Source organism: Crassostrea angulata, chromosome 1, assembly GCF_025612915.1.
Source record: "Crassostrea angulata isolate pt1a10 chromosome 1, ASM2561291v2, whole genome shotgun sequence".
NCBI lineage: Eukaryota > Metazoa > Mollusca > Bivalvia > Ostreida > Ostreidae > Magallana > Magallana angulata.
The window spans coordinates 18,754,468-18,770,381 of record NC_069111.1 but is presented as its reverse complement, the minus strand read 5'-3'; the positions used below and the strand labels follow the sequence as shown (position 1 = coordinate 18,770,381).

General features: G+C 30.6%; 2 protein-coding genes across 4 annotated transcripts in view; both read left to right on the top strand.

Annotated features, from left to right (window-relative positions):
* The window catches only part of LOC128160675 (uncharacterized), a 30,772-nt gene extending 24,664 nt beyond the window's left edge, over window positions 1-6,108 (top strand). Inside the window, exons 7-8 of the mRNA XM_052824042.1 lie at window positions 4,605-4,772; window positions 5,879-6,108. Coding sequence (XP_052680002.1) covers window positions 4,605-4,772; window positions 5,879-6,003 — 293 coding nt within the window. The 3' untranslated portion in view covers window positions 6,004-6,108. The remainder of the gene's footprint in view (window positions 1-4,604; window positions 4,773-5,878) is intronic.
* The window catches only part of LOC128160643 (uncharacterized), a 71,871-nt gene extending 56,430 nt beyond the window's left edge, over window positions 1-15,441 (top strand). The window contains exons 8-14 of one of the 3 annotated variants that reach the window (XR_008240314.1): window positions 7,086-8,663; window positions 10,109-10,271; window positions 11,800-11,915; window positions 12,116-12,255; window positions 12,639-12,762; window positions 12,918-13,129; window positions 13,499-15,441. Coding sequence is in view for 1 of the 3 variants with exons in the window: in XM_052824015.1 (XP_052679975.1) it covers window positions 7,086-7,093 (8 nt within the window). In the remaining 2 variants the exon portion in view is untranslated. Of the gene's footprint in view, window positions 1-7,085; window positions 8,869-10,108; window positions 10,272-11,799; window positions 11,916-12,115; window positions 12,256-12,598; window positions 12,763-12,917; window positions 13,130-13,498 lie in introns of those variants that run through there. The other 2 variants (XR_008240313.1, XM_052824015.1) reach the window with 2 other exon arrangements.
* The last annotated feature ends 473 nt before the right edge of the window (window positions 15,442-15,914 follow it).

Sequence of the window (15,914 nt, the reverse complement as noted above, 5' to 3'; positions counted from 1 at the left end):
AATTCTTTCATCAAGTAAGCTATAAATTCATTACTTATCCCAAATGTCATAAAATTTGATGCTGATTTCAAAAGTTTATAATAATTGTAAATCTTAAGGTATGTGAACTTCAATAAATACAATTTTGATAAACATGATTGTTAAGTGTTTTCCTTGGTAGGCTGGATTCATTGTCATTTTTTAGTTCTCTTTATGAAATTTGTAATTCTAACTACAACAGGGGAAGTGACCCTGACTCCCGACAACCCTATAGATCAGTGTGCGTACAATTATGTAATGGCAAATTATTTATACTAAAATTTTTGATCTGCGAATCTGATATTTACAGTCCTATTCCTATATCCCTATGACAATTACTGGCATAAAGACCAGTAAACACAAGACAAATTAAAACAATACCTTACAATACAATACCTACATGCATTTTTATTCATTGATGTGAGTATAATGCTTGGAAATTAATAAATAATCCCCTCAAACAGAATAACAGTTAGTTTGGTAACATGTTTCAACTTTCTTAATAGCTAGCAGGAAACTTATAAGAAAGTAACAAAATTCTCTACTCCAAAAATTTAGAAACTATCTCTGACTGTTGATTGTATCCCCTATATATATGAATGCATTCTACATAAATGTACATGCAACAAAAAGTTGTAATACATGTATTTTAAAAATGAATACATGTACATATAAGCATATGTGAAAAGTGTTTGGTTTTAGCAATCAATTTTCTAACTTTCAAATGATACATATGTAATTTTGTATGTATTTTCAAAGCTTTTGTGGTGAGGGAGGGGATAATTTTTTTATATTATTAATAAAATACCAGAATATCTATGGTAATAGCTATATCTTTGCACACATTTTTTTTTTGGCTTACAGATTTAATTAGTTTGGTTTTCTTGTGTGTATTGATTTTCTTGTTTGTTTTCATGCATGGATTGAAGGTACTAAAAGGGGTAACAACTCATATATTTTAGATTGAAAGAAACATTAATAACACATGCATGTACAATAAGTTCCAGTGGTATTGTAATTAATATAACTGGTATCCTTATTTGTAATTTATGATTTTTCTCAGTAATTCATATGCATAACATACCTGAAGTAACAAAGATCCTTTAAGGTAGTCCTATACTCGGCACTAAATGGACTCAATCATTAAAAGCTTAGCTTTAAATGATAAATATACATTCTAGCAATACATATACAAAAGAAAATATGTATGTTTACATGCTAGTTTGTTTTTTATCACCTCTCAGACGGGTGTACCCCCTGCGAAAATTATTGACAATTATGAAATTTGCCAGACGTCCGTTTTTCCTAAAAATAATTACCAATTTTGGAAAAATTAGAACTCAACATACAAAATAGAGTATAAATATTTATTTAAGCCATATCTCATCAATAATGTTGCGCAAATTTTTGTAAGAAAGTACGCTTTATGGACCTGATGTATTAAAATAGAATACAAAAAATGCAATGCTAGTATAGCGTTAGGTAATTATTTTACTATTTTATGGACTCAAACTAAAATTCATGGTGTTTATTCTATAGATTTACATCTTAGAAAAAAGATTTGGTAAAATAAATTATATGTTGACGGATTACTTTTCACGCTATAAGCTCTAAACCAAGTATACCCTGACAAAAAAATCCGTGAAAATCACATTTTGCTACAGTTTTCTGCCTAGATCTGTCAACAATGTTAGATATCATTTAAACATTAATTAATTGACGATTGATTAAATTCGAAATAGATTCTGTCTCTAAATTTAAACCGGTTTTAGTAAAAGAAAAAGAAAATTTCGGGGGGGGGGGGTCAAAACAAAGAAGATATAAGCATATCTGAGATCCTGGTTAATCAGAAACTTCGTTTTTCATTTTACTTTAACAGAATCGAGTTTTTCAACATTAATCATTTCTATCTCTCATAGAATACATATATTACCGTTTTAATTGCTTATTATTGCCATTGTTTACAACAGTGATGTAGAGCAAAATCAATACCGGGTATCAAAAACGCTTTGTACAAGTCGAACCAATGTTAAAAATCAGTATTATGTCGAAGTGCGATACTCGGACTACTTTAAATCCAACTGCACTACACTAACATGATAAGGCATTCGATGGGATTTCAGAAACACTAATAGAGGTTCATGTTAGATGTGTAGTAACAATATCTATGGGTCATAACAAAAATAAGGATAAAATCTTCAAGATTTTGGGAAAAAAACTCTTTGTTGACATGCTGTTTCAACACTTCTCTTTTTGAACTCTCAGCATAAAAGAGTTCTCAATTCCAAAAATGTAATCATTTTTTAACTTATTATTTCACAACAATAAGGATAGCTTCCCCGTCATGTTTTTACATTTTTAGATAAAAGAAGGATTGGTGATTTTAATACATTAATTCTATGCTTGTTAAACATTGAGCTTGCCCTATTTTTTTATAACACTGCAGTAAAAATGGCCTATTTTGATAAAAAAAAAAATAAAGTTTGGGTCGAGTTTCCATGGAAACTGGTCAGTATATAGACAATTTGGCATGTGTATTTTAGATAATTTAATAAGGTCTACATTCTGGACAATTTTCGGCAAAATCCGTTTCTATGCGTGCCGAAAAAGTTTAATGCTTACAGAGAATCTTAATTACGGAAAAGTATAAGTGCCACTTTGTATTTTATTTCTTAAAAATTCCAACTTTTAAAGTTGGAATTTTCAACTTTAATCTTGGAATTTCCAACTTTAAAGTTGATTATTTCAACTTTTAAGTTTGAGTTTCCAACTTTAAAGTTGAAATTTCCAACTTTAATCTTGGAATTTCTAACTTAAATCTTGGAATTTCCAACTTTAATCTTGGAATATCCAACTTTAAAGTTGGAATTTCCAACTTTAAAGTTGGAATTTTCACCTTAAATCTTGGAATTTCCAACTTTAATTTTGGAACTTCCAACTTTAAAGTTGATTTTTATTATATTTATATATATAGATAGATATATACTATGATTTTTTGTTCAGTGTGAATTAGGCTTTACTCATAAAAGGAATGGGGGAGCTCATTTGCTTTCAAGAAAAACTCAATATAATAATACACCTCGAACTCACTGAAAATAATAGAACATGTCATAATTATAATTTCAATTTTATTTTTTGAATTCCATGAAAACAATAACTATGTCATAATCAATATATATATATGTGTATAAAAGGTTGCTTGATTGTATCATATACATATAAAATAAATCTAAAAAATCCTCAATAGATAAAAGAATTAAAAGGATTAAGCATAAAGAAGCATAGTACTGAAAAACATTTAGGAAAGTATGTATATGTAAACAAAAATCTATTCTGCAACAGTTAACTCATACATATACGGTAGTATGTGCATGATAATCTTGAACAATTAATAAATATGTTGAATTGAATCCCAAGATTAAAGTTGGAAATTCCAAGATTAAAGTTGAAAGATTAAAGTTGGAAGATTAAAGTTGGAAATTCCAACTTTAAAGTTGGAAATTCCACGATTAAAGTTGGAAATTCCAACTTGAAAGTTGGAAAAATCAACTTGAAAGTTGGAAATTCCAAGATTAAAGTTGGAATTTTAAAAAATAAAAATATATATAGAGTGGCACTAATACGCTTCCGTACTTAATGTATAAGATACTTACTACCAATCTGTTGTGTTTAAAAATGTATAAAATATTTTTTAAAAACGCTAGTTGATGCACAGTGGTTAACTCGCCCTTCTCTTTCCGCCATGACGTTATTTAGTCCAACCTCATTCATCGGCAGGCACTCGTACTGGAAAATTTAAAAATCAAAATTAAAATCGAATCAAATTAATCCATTTCATATTTTTTTTTAATTTACCTTAGAATGCCGATCAAAGGTATCAGCCTGCGATATCTGTCAACCCGCATCCTTGGTTACCCCAATATGGAAAGTTTCATATGATTTTCTCACCAGAGGTCGTGCTTTGCAAGCGCATATCCATCAAAACTAAAATTGCTCTTGAAGAAACGAATGACTCATTTTATTTATTAAACATTTTTCTTATCTTAATTTCTATGTATACCCTAAAAAGTTCCCACTAATTCAATATTATTTCAATCAATTATTGCCATTATTATTCATTTATTATTACAATCGTATGTTTTGATGCAAATTCCCACTGACTTGCGTCCGCCAAAGCGTGTACACCTTACTCTCATTTTTGCTATTTCGGGCTGGTATATCGAAAATAAAAGTAGGATTTTAATTTATTTCTCAATAATTATTTATCAGGTAAAATTCAATTATAGCTTACGGATATCATCTTACACTTGTTGAAAAACCAAAAAAGGTATAAGCAGTTACTCTGACGCAGGCGTTCCGAAGTTTATTGGCAAAATGTTTTAATTTATAATGATAGACTGTATAACGCTTGTTAAAAAATACTTTAAATTTCCTGAATTTTTATATTGTTTATGTTGAAATATTTTTTTCAGGGCGTCTTCACAATTTGTTTTACCCGATGTGCATTTGATGCGTCCAAACAAAAATTAAAATACGCTATGATTTTAAAGATTATTTTGATTTATTTTGATTTGGCAATTTACAAGAATCCAATGACAAAGTTACTTGGATGGAGGCTGTGTCTAAATGTGCAAAACAAAATCAAACATTAGCTTATTATCTACCGTTTTCAGACGACTACAACCGCTTTCGTCAGCGGTTATCTTATTTCTGGATTGGCATAAGACAGTTTAATCAAATCGAAACGGTGAAACGTAAGTTTGTTTTTTCAAGAACTCATTCATTTTCCATATTTTTTTGAAGTCAAATAGAATTAATGCATTAAAGAAGACTAGTATGGTGTTTCTGTGGGTTTCTTTTTATTACTAGTATGTTTAATTTTTTTTAAAAATAATTTTAAATGATTTTTGTTTGTTTTGCTTTAACACTCATGTCCTTCATTGTTGAATACATATTAGGAAAGCTTGATTGTCGTGGTCATTTTAGACTTTATAATCTTCTTAAAAAGAAGAGATATGTATAAAGATATTATTACAAAATATTTTAATTTTAAAGCTTTATTAAATATGTCAATTTTTTCTCAGCTGAAAAAAAATCGGATGGACGACCTGCCGGGAGCTACACTTCCATCTATACAGAGAACTGTATATCTATTGCACACAAAAACGTTGCTCAAGGTTCTGAGCTTATCAAAATAATTTAGGAATATATTATGTACATTAATTAGTACCATAAAATTCCTGAGCGATTTTACTATTGATTCACCACTTTGAAATATTTTTAAACACCTTACCCTACAACGAAAGTGAAGTATATTAAATTCACGTCGAAATTGTAAATGGATAAAGCCGGTATTTTTACTTGTAAACAAACCACACCGTTTCAGTTTACGAGGCTGGGAGGGCGTTTAAAAGATATCCAGAGACAACTACTAAGAGTAATGATATCTGAAGTAATTTCTAAAATTCCTAAATAAGTTTAATAAGTCCAAAACTGTGCAAAACTCTTTGTGCGCAATAAATACAGTTTTTTGTTTAGCTGGAACTGTAGCTCTACGGTTCATCAATCCGAATTTCCCGTAGAGCTATAAATCTAGAGGTTTTTTTTTTTACTTAGTCATAGTCTATAGCTTAACAAACTATACATATATCTGAGTACTTAAGAAAGGTATGATGGTAAATTTGTCGACTTCCAAGCCTCCTTAATACAAAGCTACAATTCTGGACGTATATTGGATCGGTGCATGTATATCAAGCCAAAAAAAATCTCAATTTATTTCAATGCAATCAAAACAAACATACATGTACAGTAACGGATACCAGAAAAACAACGTATAAAATGATTTTATTTATCATTTCAGAAGGAAGCAGCTCGTGTCCAGTGATCCGTCGATATAATAGAGATGATATCATTGTTGAAAACTTAAACTGTGACGAAGAAAAGAAATATATTTGTTCCGAAGGTACTTTTGTTTCTAAATATTAGAGACAAAAAAATTATGGTTACTAAAATGAATGAGTTTAGTTCTATCAACATTATTCCTTTACAAACATTAAGAAAAACAAGTTTATTTTCGCTTTTACCACTAATTTTTGGTAAAGGGAATACAAATTTCCACAAAATCATATCTTTTTTGTAAATTATCGAATGTAAAAAGTAAACGAAAAAAATTGGAATAATATAAATATGAAACAATTATACATGTAATATGATATTAATGACTTTTAGCTGAATACTACTCGTAAAAGGCATTTTCCGCCACATATCTCTCTTATCGCCGATATCCCTACAACCACTATATAAGCCGCAGACCTTTATTTCGCTTTAGTGGCTTCACCTGTGTAGACCAACATTTTACAGCGATGTTACTCGGTCAAGATGAAATTATCAAATTTTACGCACTTTTGCTAAGCCAGATTAATACAAACTTCAAATATGCAGGCTAATGCATAATAATCATAACAAACAAAATTGCATAAAGATCAAGCATTATAGGATTATGGGTAATATTGAAAGAATAAGAACGCTTTAATGACTCATTAATATTTTAATGCTGCATTAACTAAAAACCTTTAATAACGGGTTTGTAAAACAACATCTAATGTGTTTATTAACTAATGATTTATTTAGAATTTAATGATTCATTAGGCTTAATAACACATTAAAATAAATGAGCCGTTGATACAACCGGATCCTGATGTACTACATTTATATGTGAGTACCAAAAAATTTTAAGCTATATCAATCTTACTTGCTTGTTTTTCTTGGGAAACGGGGATTCTGTCTACATTTATTTTATTGAAGATCATAAATAAAGTAAATTATTGTACATCTTATTTAAAAAATATAGATCAAGGTATGTGTATTTTTTTCTTAAGTTTTCCACTTAAGTTCTAATCTCAAATGCACAGATACATATTTACTTAAAATGCCGTATTTTGATAACGTCAATACATCGTGTTAGAAGGTATTAATAAGAGGAATAGATGAATAAAATTGATAAGTATTATCAATCATACTCTAAATGCAAATAACATTTAAACTATAAAAAAATATGTTTATTAAAGAATATTAAACATGAACGGACGATATTTCCGAAGACCTTATCTTATTACGTGTTTGATCTACTTTCGCGTCTCCGTAACCTAGCGGCTATAGACATTAGACTGAAGATGTCGAAGATACTGTAACAGGTAATACCGGGTATATATAATTCGACAAGGAAGGTTCTACATCAACAAATATGTGAACAATAAGCTGTTTTCCGTGATTTTCTTAAATCAAGGTAAGTAAGACTAGAGAAGAACGTGAGATTTTAACAAGTAACTTGTACTTATATAAACGTACAGCTATTGCAGACAAATTAATTGTGTATCTCGTTTTATATTTATATTACAAAGCAAAGAAATCAGTAGTACATACAAAAAAAAAATTGTAGGAAATTTTATTACTATTAGTTTAACATTATACTCATGTCTTTGATCTGTTCATTCACATTAGATGAAATCATATAGAAGCCAGAAAAAAGCAAAGCAAAAAACAAAACAAACAATCAGTTAATCAATACAAAGTTTACCAATCGTACATATCGACGGGTGCTGTGGTTTCTGCTCACATGTGTGTACATATGTAAATCGAGGAGTGTTTATTCAATTTGTATTTCAAACTCAATTTTGGTCTTATTTCTTGTATTAGTGAGAATGAGATGAAAAGTGAGCTTGATAAAGATTTGTTGCCATTGAGCTAACAATGTTTGAGATAGTACTTGCACATTAAATGTATATGTAAGAACCCACAAGTCTAAACGTATATTACTTGCATGTTTTTCTGAAGGTAATAGCGGTATGTTTTGTGTCAAACTTAAATGAGCCTAATATGCTTATGTATTTTCCTCTATAATCAAATCAAATTTGGCGCCAAAAGCAAGATGTTATTACTCGTACTTTGTAATGCATGTATAGCAAGTTTTTGCATTAATTTTATTTAGTATATTTTTAATGCTAATAAACAGTTTTGCATGAATAAGTTTTAATTGAATTTAATAAATCACAACTATTGTGAATTAGAATACATGTATTCGGAATTTTGCAAAAAAGTCCTCTTCAGCAAACAAGAATTACTTCATTATAATCTTCATCTATTTTAATAAACATAGGAAAAAATATTATCACTTGTAGCCATGTGTTCTATCATTCTTGCATCTTAATTTTGCATGACAAATAGAAGATTAGATATCGTCATTTATAAACTTCACTATGCCCTTTAAATTTTGATCAATATTCATCAGTTATAGGTATTTATCGGCAATAAGTACTAATAATCAGCATGCAAAGTAACGAGGTGTCTATAATTAATACTTGAAATAAATTGAAGTTTTCTTATTTTCATTAACTTTTTAAAATATAATTGTAATTATATAATTTAACATATTAATTTGATGTGAGTTACAGTTTAAACATAGTCACTATTTGAGGCTTTATCTCAGTTCATTATCGTTGCTTGCAATTTGCTGGTTCTTATATTTTTACCAGATTAATTCAACATTTTCCATAATACATAATCCACCGATTTCTTTTTGGAATAGTAATTGGAGTTTTGGCAACAGTAGCAATACTGCTACTGGGTTTTGTTTGTATATCTATACGGTAAGTTAACATTATTCACTTTTAAGACGTACATGTAAATATGCCTTAATTTTAATTTAAGAGGGCTTGATGATCGAGGCCGTTTTTAGACAATATATATATCTCCTAAAATGAAAAATTCTTTGTAAAGATATATCAACAAATTCAAATTTCAAATCTAAAATATTTGATTTTATAACTTAAAAAATCATATCTAATGTTTAATGGTTAACTAGACTTTGACCCGTGCGTGCACGGGTTGACATTGCATATCGAACATTTAGAAATAGGTACATCGATACACCTTATTATTGACATTTACATAACAAAGCTATAAGCCTACAATAATGCTATTAATTTCACTACACTTTCCTTAGTTTGAATAACCTAACTGTGTCTCGGGAAAAGCCCCTCCCTTACTTATACCCGTAAAGTAGAAGAAAATTGCAGAATCGCTCTGGAACAATTTTGGAGAAAGTTAATGAATGATGTTGCCTTGAAAATAACAGTCAAATACATCACAACAAACCTTTTTGAGACTGCAAATACCTTTCAACTAAAAATTTTAATCCATAGAATGGAAGAACTCAACACCTTTTCACCAACGTACACGTAATCGTATATTCTTTGTAAAACTGGGTCTGTAGGACATTATTCATTTTTACGATAAAACATATTCTATCTTCACTCTCCTAACAAATATAATGTAACATTTTTGCATGTAATCAAATATTTTTTGTCATCACGAAGATGAAAGTAAGTGCTTAGTTGAAATGTATATTTGTTATTTTATACTTTCTCTCATAAGAAATCATTAATTTATATGAACAAAATATATAGCAAAAGTCCAATGAAAATTTACCCGTATTTGTATTATCATTTCTGAGTTTAATCAGGCAGCATTCGGCACACCTCGGCAGATTCGTACCTCATCTAACCTCCGAGGTTTGATGTAGGATACCGGAATCGGCCGAGGTGCGCCGAATGATCAGGCAGATGTGATATTGTGGAAACAAATATAAACTAAAGATCCCGTTAGTGTGAATGTATTGCGCAAGTGCAAGATTGTAAAATCCAAAAAATCCAGGTGATTTCCGGGATTTTTTGAGGAATTTTCGTTGATTATTAATTAGCGAAGCTTAACTGAGAAAAAATAAAAACAAATTGGTAATCTTCAAGTACCAAAGATGTTTAAAATATATAAAACAAAAGACAGTATTCTTCCGATTTCTCGGTATTAAAGACTAACAATTCGAGTCTATTATTTTAATATAGTAGTATAGATTTCTTGACCACCACCCAGCCTTCTTAATCTGACATCGCTTGGGTCGCTGATATGTAATGGATTTTTTTCGATGATTATAAAATGAAACCATTTCAGAATACAAATATTTGAGTATACATATATCGAATTTGCTTAATTTCTAATATGATGTCTTAAGATTATCTGTATTTTTTTATTGTAGACGTAGAAGCGATAGTTTTCGCCGACGTCATTACTCGCTAGGTTGCGCGCGTGCACTTGAGGTTATAAAAAAATTAATATGGCTGACAAATTAAAAGAGTGGTCGGTGCAAAGTTTTAATTTCGAGCAACATGTGGGGGAAGGAAGACTGATCTTATCGAAAGGTAGGTATCTGATATAGAATTAAAGACATAGTTTTCATTCACGGAAACGTGAGATCGTTTATAAAGCGTACATTTAATCGTTTTTGAATCATTTTAGGAAAGAGACCTGGGATTAAAGTACACAAAATCCATTCAAATATGCAATAATTTGAGATAAATACTTACATTTCTGGGTTTTTTTGCTGAGCCATTACTGTAACATCCTCTCAAAAAACGAAACAGCTAAACCTGCTAAATGTGAGCAGATTTGTCCATCTCAACAGATCAGATATTACAATTACGTACATGTATACCATAGAATTCGAAACTGGCCAGTCTCACACCGTGAAAACTCTGTCCTATTTGTTCGGTCAGTGAATATGCTCTTATCTCTGAGGATCGGCTTCTTAAAACTCTACACTTTAGAACAATTATGCAACATCCAATTATTTTGCAGAATCTATTTGGTTTGTTTTCGGCTTTGTTACATAGCATTTTGATTTTGACTTGTACATTTTCACTTGTTTTCGTTGCTGATATAATAGCCGTTAATGATATATTCAGGTTTAAAAATTAATTAAACATCACAATATATCGGAATTGTGTTATACATATCAAATGTTGAATGGTTTTTGTAGATAAATGAATAACCTGCAATATATGTAATCGACCAAAAAATCTTAACATACGACATCCGTTGGACCAATATTCGACCAATATCATGGTCTCAACTAAAATATAGTAAAATTTTACAACATTTACTCAACGTTGGCCCAATGGTGTGTTACATATACCAACTAACATCGGCAATTGAATGGGAATTTGTTAGGTGGGCATTGGCCCAACAGAAGGCCAACGTTGTGTACCCAACACCAACGGACCAATCATTGCCCGATGTTAGTCTAACATTGGGACAACGTACATGTTTACCAAATGCAAATGGACCATCAATTACCCAACGTTGCCCAATGTATGCATGCCATCTGAACAAGCTCTAGTTAAAATGGTTTCATCTAGCACGATACATAAACACAATATATATGAGCATCGCGAGTGTAGCGAATTCACTCGCGAAGCTGTCAGGTGTATTCATATACCATGCTTTAAAGCATTTTTGATGTGTCATTTATTTATATAGAATTATTTGATATACATTGTATGTTTAAGCATTATTTCTTTGTTTTGAACTGTTGAATTGAAATATAATACCCCGTCATTGTTTTATCAGTAAAATTAAAGGCACTATAGGAACTACATTAAAGTAACTTTAGCCTAGTATTCTAATAGTCCAAATATTTAAGTATTCCTTGTCTTTTTAACCGATTTTTGAATTTTTACTTGCCATGAAAATCTGTCAAGTAACACTAATTAAAATTGCTTTAATAGGCCAAGAAAACCTCAGATCTTTCAGACTTTATTTTGTCTTTGTACATGTACATATTAAAACGCGTGTATCAAGGTCTACGGATTGTATTACTCTTCAGAAATTTCAGGCTTGAATCGCATGACTGATATAAGAATTTCAGAGAAGATCCCATCATAATTCCAGAGCCATTAGATGTATTCTGGCCTATAACTGGCTTTCAGCAACTCAGACCAGAACACAAGCCAATGCACAGTTAACATATAACCAGATTGAACAATACTTTCTGTCTAGAATGGCAGGTAAATATGTAAACGCAAGATTTAACTGAAATATTTCTATTTAAAGTGATATTTTAAACAAGAATATAATATATATTGCGGTTTTTTCACATATCTGTATGTACATATACAGACATTTACAACAAACATTTGATCAACTTTAAAATTTAAAAAAGAACATTCTCTATGAAAATTTACCAATTTTAATTTTCATTTTGTAGAAGACAAACAGATAACATCGGACTTAAAGCATTGGAAAAGGGAAAGGACCACCTAACTGGAGAGAGACTTTTTGAATGCAGCATTAGATGATACACATATTTATTTATCTGATTCAGCGGGTGCAGCAATGACACAAAAGGTTTTATTTCATATAAAAATTAAATCCTGGTGATATTTAATCAGACATGATACAATAACAGGTTGATGTAATTGCTTATAATACCGTGCAAAATTTTCTGAATTACTAATAAATATTTAGGGTTGGCTTTAGTAGTACATGTAAAATTAACAAAATTGACTACATGATATCAGATAGTAAACTAGCTCAATGTCATACTGGATTTAGCTTGGCACATGTAGCTATCATTTATGTCCTGTCATGATTTGGTAAGATTATTGATTGATTTTCGATACACAATGGCCATACAAACATTTTTTAGTAATAACCTTACTTTTTTAAATCTTTTTTTATATTTCAATAGTTATCCTAAAATTTTAAAATTGGAATTGACATAAAAACAGGATACCCCCTGATTTCCCATTGTGAATGCCCTGCAGGCAAGAGACCTCATGGAACATTTAAGCATGTTGCTGGTTATGGTGGAGAGCTTTGTAGAAAAGGGAAAATTAGCAGCCAGGAAAGGGTGTAAAGACAATTTGCAAAGCTTTCATGTACCAAAGAAAATTTAGAATTTTCAATTTTCAAAATTTAAATTTTCACATAAAATCATGACTCATGGATATGCATTATGATGTCATGAATGACTCCATACATATATAATAAAGTGTAGTATTTAATAGGTAAACCACTAGCAGTAGAGAGAAGCCCTTGAAAAAGAAAATACACCGATGAAATGCTGGAGGATCCAAGGAAAGACAAGTACTTAAAACACTCTTCAGGGTACTCCAGATACATCTATAACTGCATGGTTAACATATCCTAGGTTGCAAGTAAAGACCATGATTACCTTCAACTTCCTTTAATAGGACACTTTGTTGACAAAGCAGTCACTGTAAGTAACCTAATGAACAGAACTATATGCAACCTAAATGCATTTCTGAGAATGTTTAAATAATATGTTTGTGGTAGAGTCAGATACATGGCATTCCTACTAGCTCTGGATAGTGAGTTAAGCCTTTAGCTCGATCAGTTGAGTACTGGACTGGCATGGCAAAGAATCCGGGTTTAAACCCCAGCAGAGACAAAAAATGTCTCTGTTACATGTTGAAAATTTTGGGTCAAACCAGCATTCAAATTAAATATAGCAACAAAGATAAGAATATCATATACAGGTTCATTGTATTAAAAAAAACTGTATGTTGATTAAACATACATGCAAGTAAAAATTATTCATCTTTCATTCTATTGTCCTCTTTTTAAGGTCTCTTCAAAAGATGCCAAGGACATAGGGACATCTACAAGGATGCAAGCCAAGAGTAAAACCTTCAGCTTATTCGATAAAAGAAAAAAGCGAATTACTGCCTCCCGTTTTGGTGACATTGTATAAATGACTTGCTGTGGAGACACTAGAAAATTGTATTCTAGCATGTACCAACATACAATACATCAATCATCACATGTCCCATCATTCATAGTAGGCAGCATGAGAGTATAGCAATTTCCACGCTTGAAGAACTGACTCATTTCAAGGTCTAAGAGTGTGGGTTATGTCTGTCAAATACTCTTTCCTTGGTGCTGCACCAGATGGTTAAGTAGGGAATGAAGCCATGGTAAAAGTTAAATGCCCATATGGTGGTAGAGATGTTGATATTCTTTCTGGGAAGAAATTCCCAATTTTTGTTGAACCAAATGGTAAAATTACATTGAAATCAAATCATATAAATACCATGACCAACTCCACGACTACTGTATATTTCAGGTACAATACTCTGCTACTTCATTGTATACACATTTTGTAACATTTTGATCTTGAAACAAACTTGAATATATGAATATTGTCTGTTTAGTTTATTGCCAAAACTAGAAATGTTCTACAAGAAGTATTTCAGACCAAATGTCACTTCTTGTTTGTAATAGGCGTATATGCTATTAGTTTTCATGCACATGTTAGCTTATTGACATATTATACACTTCATTGTTGAAGTATTTTGGTGCGCTAGATATAGCAAAAAGATGATAGAATGTACATTTTTGATGCAGTGGCTTGGTATTTGCATCTTCATTTGAAGTCATATTAAAGTCATTCACTTTTTGTGAAATAGGTCAATCAGTAATGTTACTGTTCTGAATGAATATAATATACAATTATACCCACGCTCCGAAAGGGGGAGATATACTTTTTGACACTAATGTGTGTCTGGCTATCGGTATTGATTTTCTGTCACATCTTTTTTTCTGAAAATATTAGTTGCACCTGCTTGAAATTTTAACACCTTTTATCAAATATGTCATTTGGTGGGATTCATTTTTTAACAAACGCAATATCAACCTCAAGTTAAATGCTGACCTTATTTATTATTTATATTCATTATTTTTTATTATAAATGCGAGGAAAGAAACTGAAGATGTAGTTCAATCAAAGTTTATCATCTCTTGATTTTTGCAAATTTGAAATTAATTATTTGGCATTTGTAATTGTTAATGTTTTTATCTTAATAATACCAGTAATTAAAACAGACTCTTGTTATCGTAATCATGATTTAACAGTATATTTTTTCTTCAATTCTCAGCAACCAACAGTTTAATGACAAAAAATGGTATAAACAATGTGAATAAATAAGTCTTGGAAAGGCCAATTACTCTTTCTACGTTTATTCTCTGGGATGCAATAATCCTGTCTCAAACAACATCTCTTGGCTCAATTTGCGATTTACCTTTCAGCATGGTAGGAGTATTAACATATACATTCATGGGTGCAAATCAAATTCTACGTTCTGCCAAAACACTATCTTTTGGCAGAAACATACTTGATTCTGATTTGATCATGGAACACTCCATTATATGTCGATTTGATGCTTAACCACTAAAAGACTCACTAATAAATGAGATTGCACCTCTAGGGGTACAACCGATCATTGTTTTCAACCCCATTCCAAGATTTTCAGTCTCATCATTGGAGAACTTAACTATGACTTCATGCTAAACACCGAGATAGTCACAAATGCTTGGTTGCACTGGGATCCTTGTGCTAAGTTGTTGCCTTTTAGAAATTGTAGAGTTGACGGGGGCAACAGTTTGAACAACACCCTCACTAAGCCTAGAAAGCTCACCTGAAAAACAGAATGCTGACATATTATAATGTGCTTGTCAGACATTCATATGCTCATATGTGCAAAAAAACAAATCAGGAATTTTGCAAATACCTGTGGTTGATTCTTGCACTTAAAATTAACCTTTATTATTCTCAGAATAATAGTTAAATTAGTAAAACTTAGTGCCAGTACCCGGTTATAACTCTCTACTTAGCATTTAAATAGTATGGAAGAAAAAGAAACTTCTTAAGAAAGAATTTTACAATGGCTAATAATACATGTACTAGGTACTATATTAAATATAAGTAAACACATATAAAAAAAAAGTTATTGCATGTCATAGAAAATATTTCAGTGCATTATATAAATACCAAATACAGGGGAATGTAACATGCTTACCATTAATTGACATTGCACTGAATTTTACTGAATGAAGTTAAAGCGAAAAAAACTGTAATGACTTATGATCGCATAATCTTCTTTAATTGTGATGTTTCATCAGTAAACCTGAAACAAAAACGTGCAATCACAAAATATTGGTTTTTTTTTTAATTAATCGATGATGAAAAACAAGTTAAACAAAAA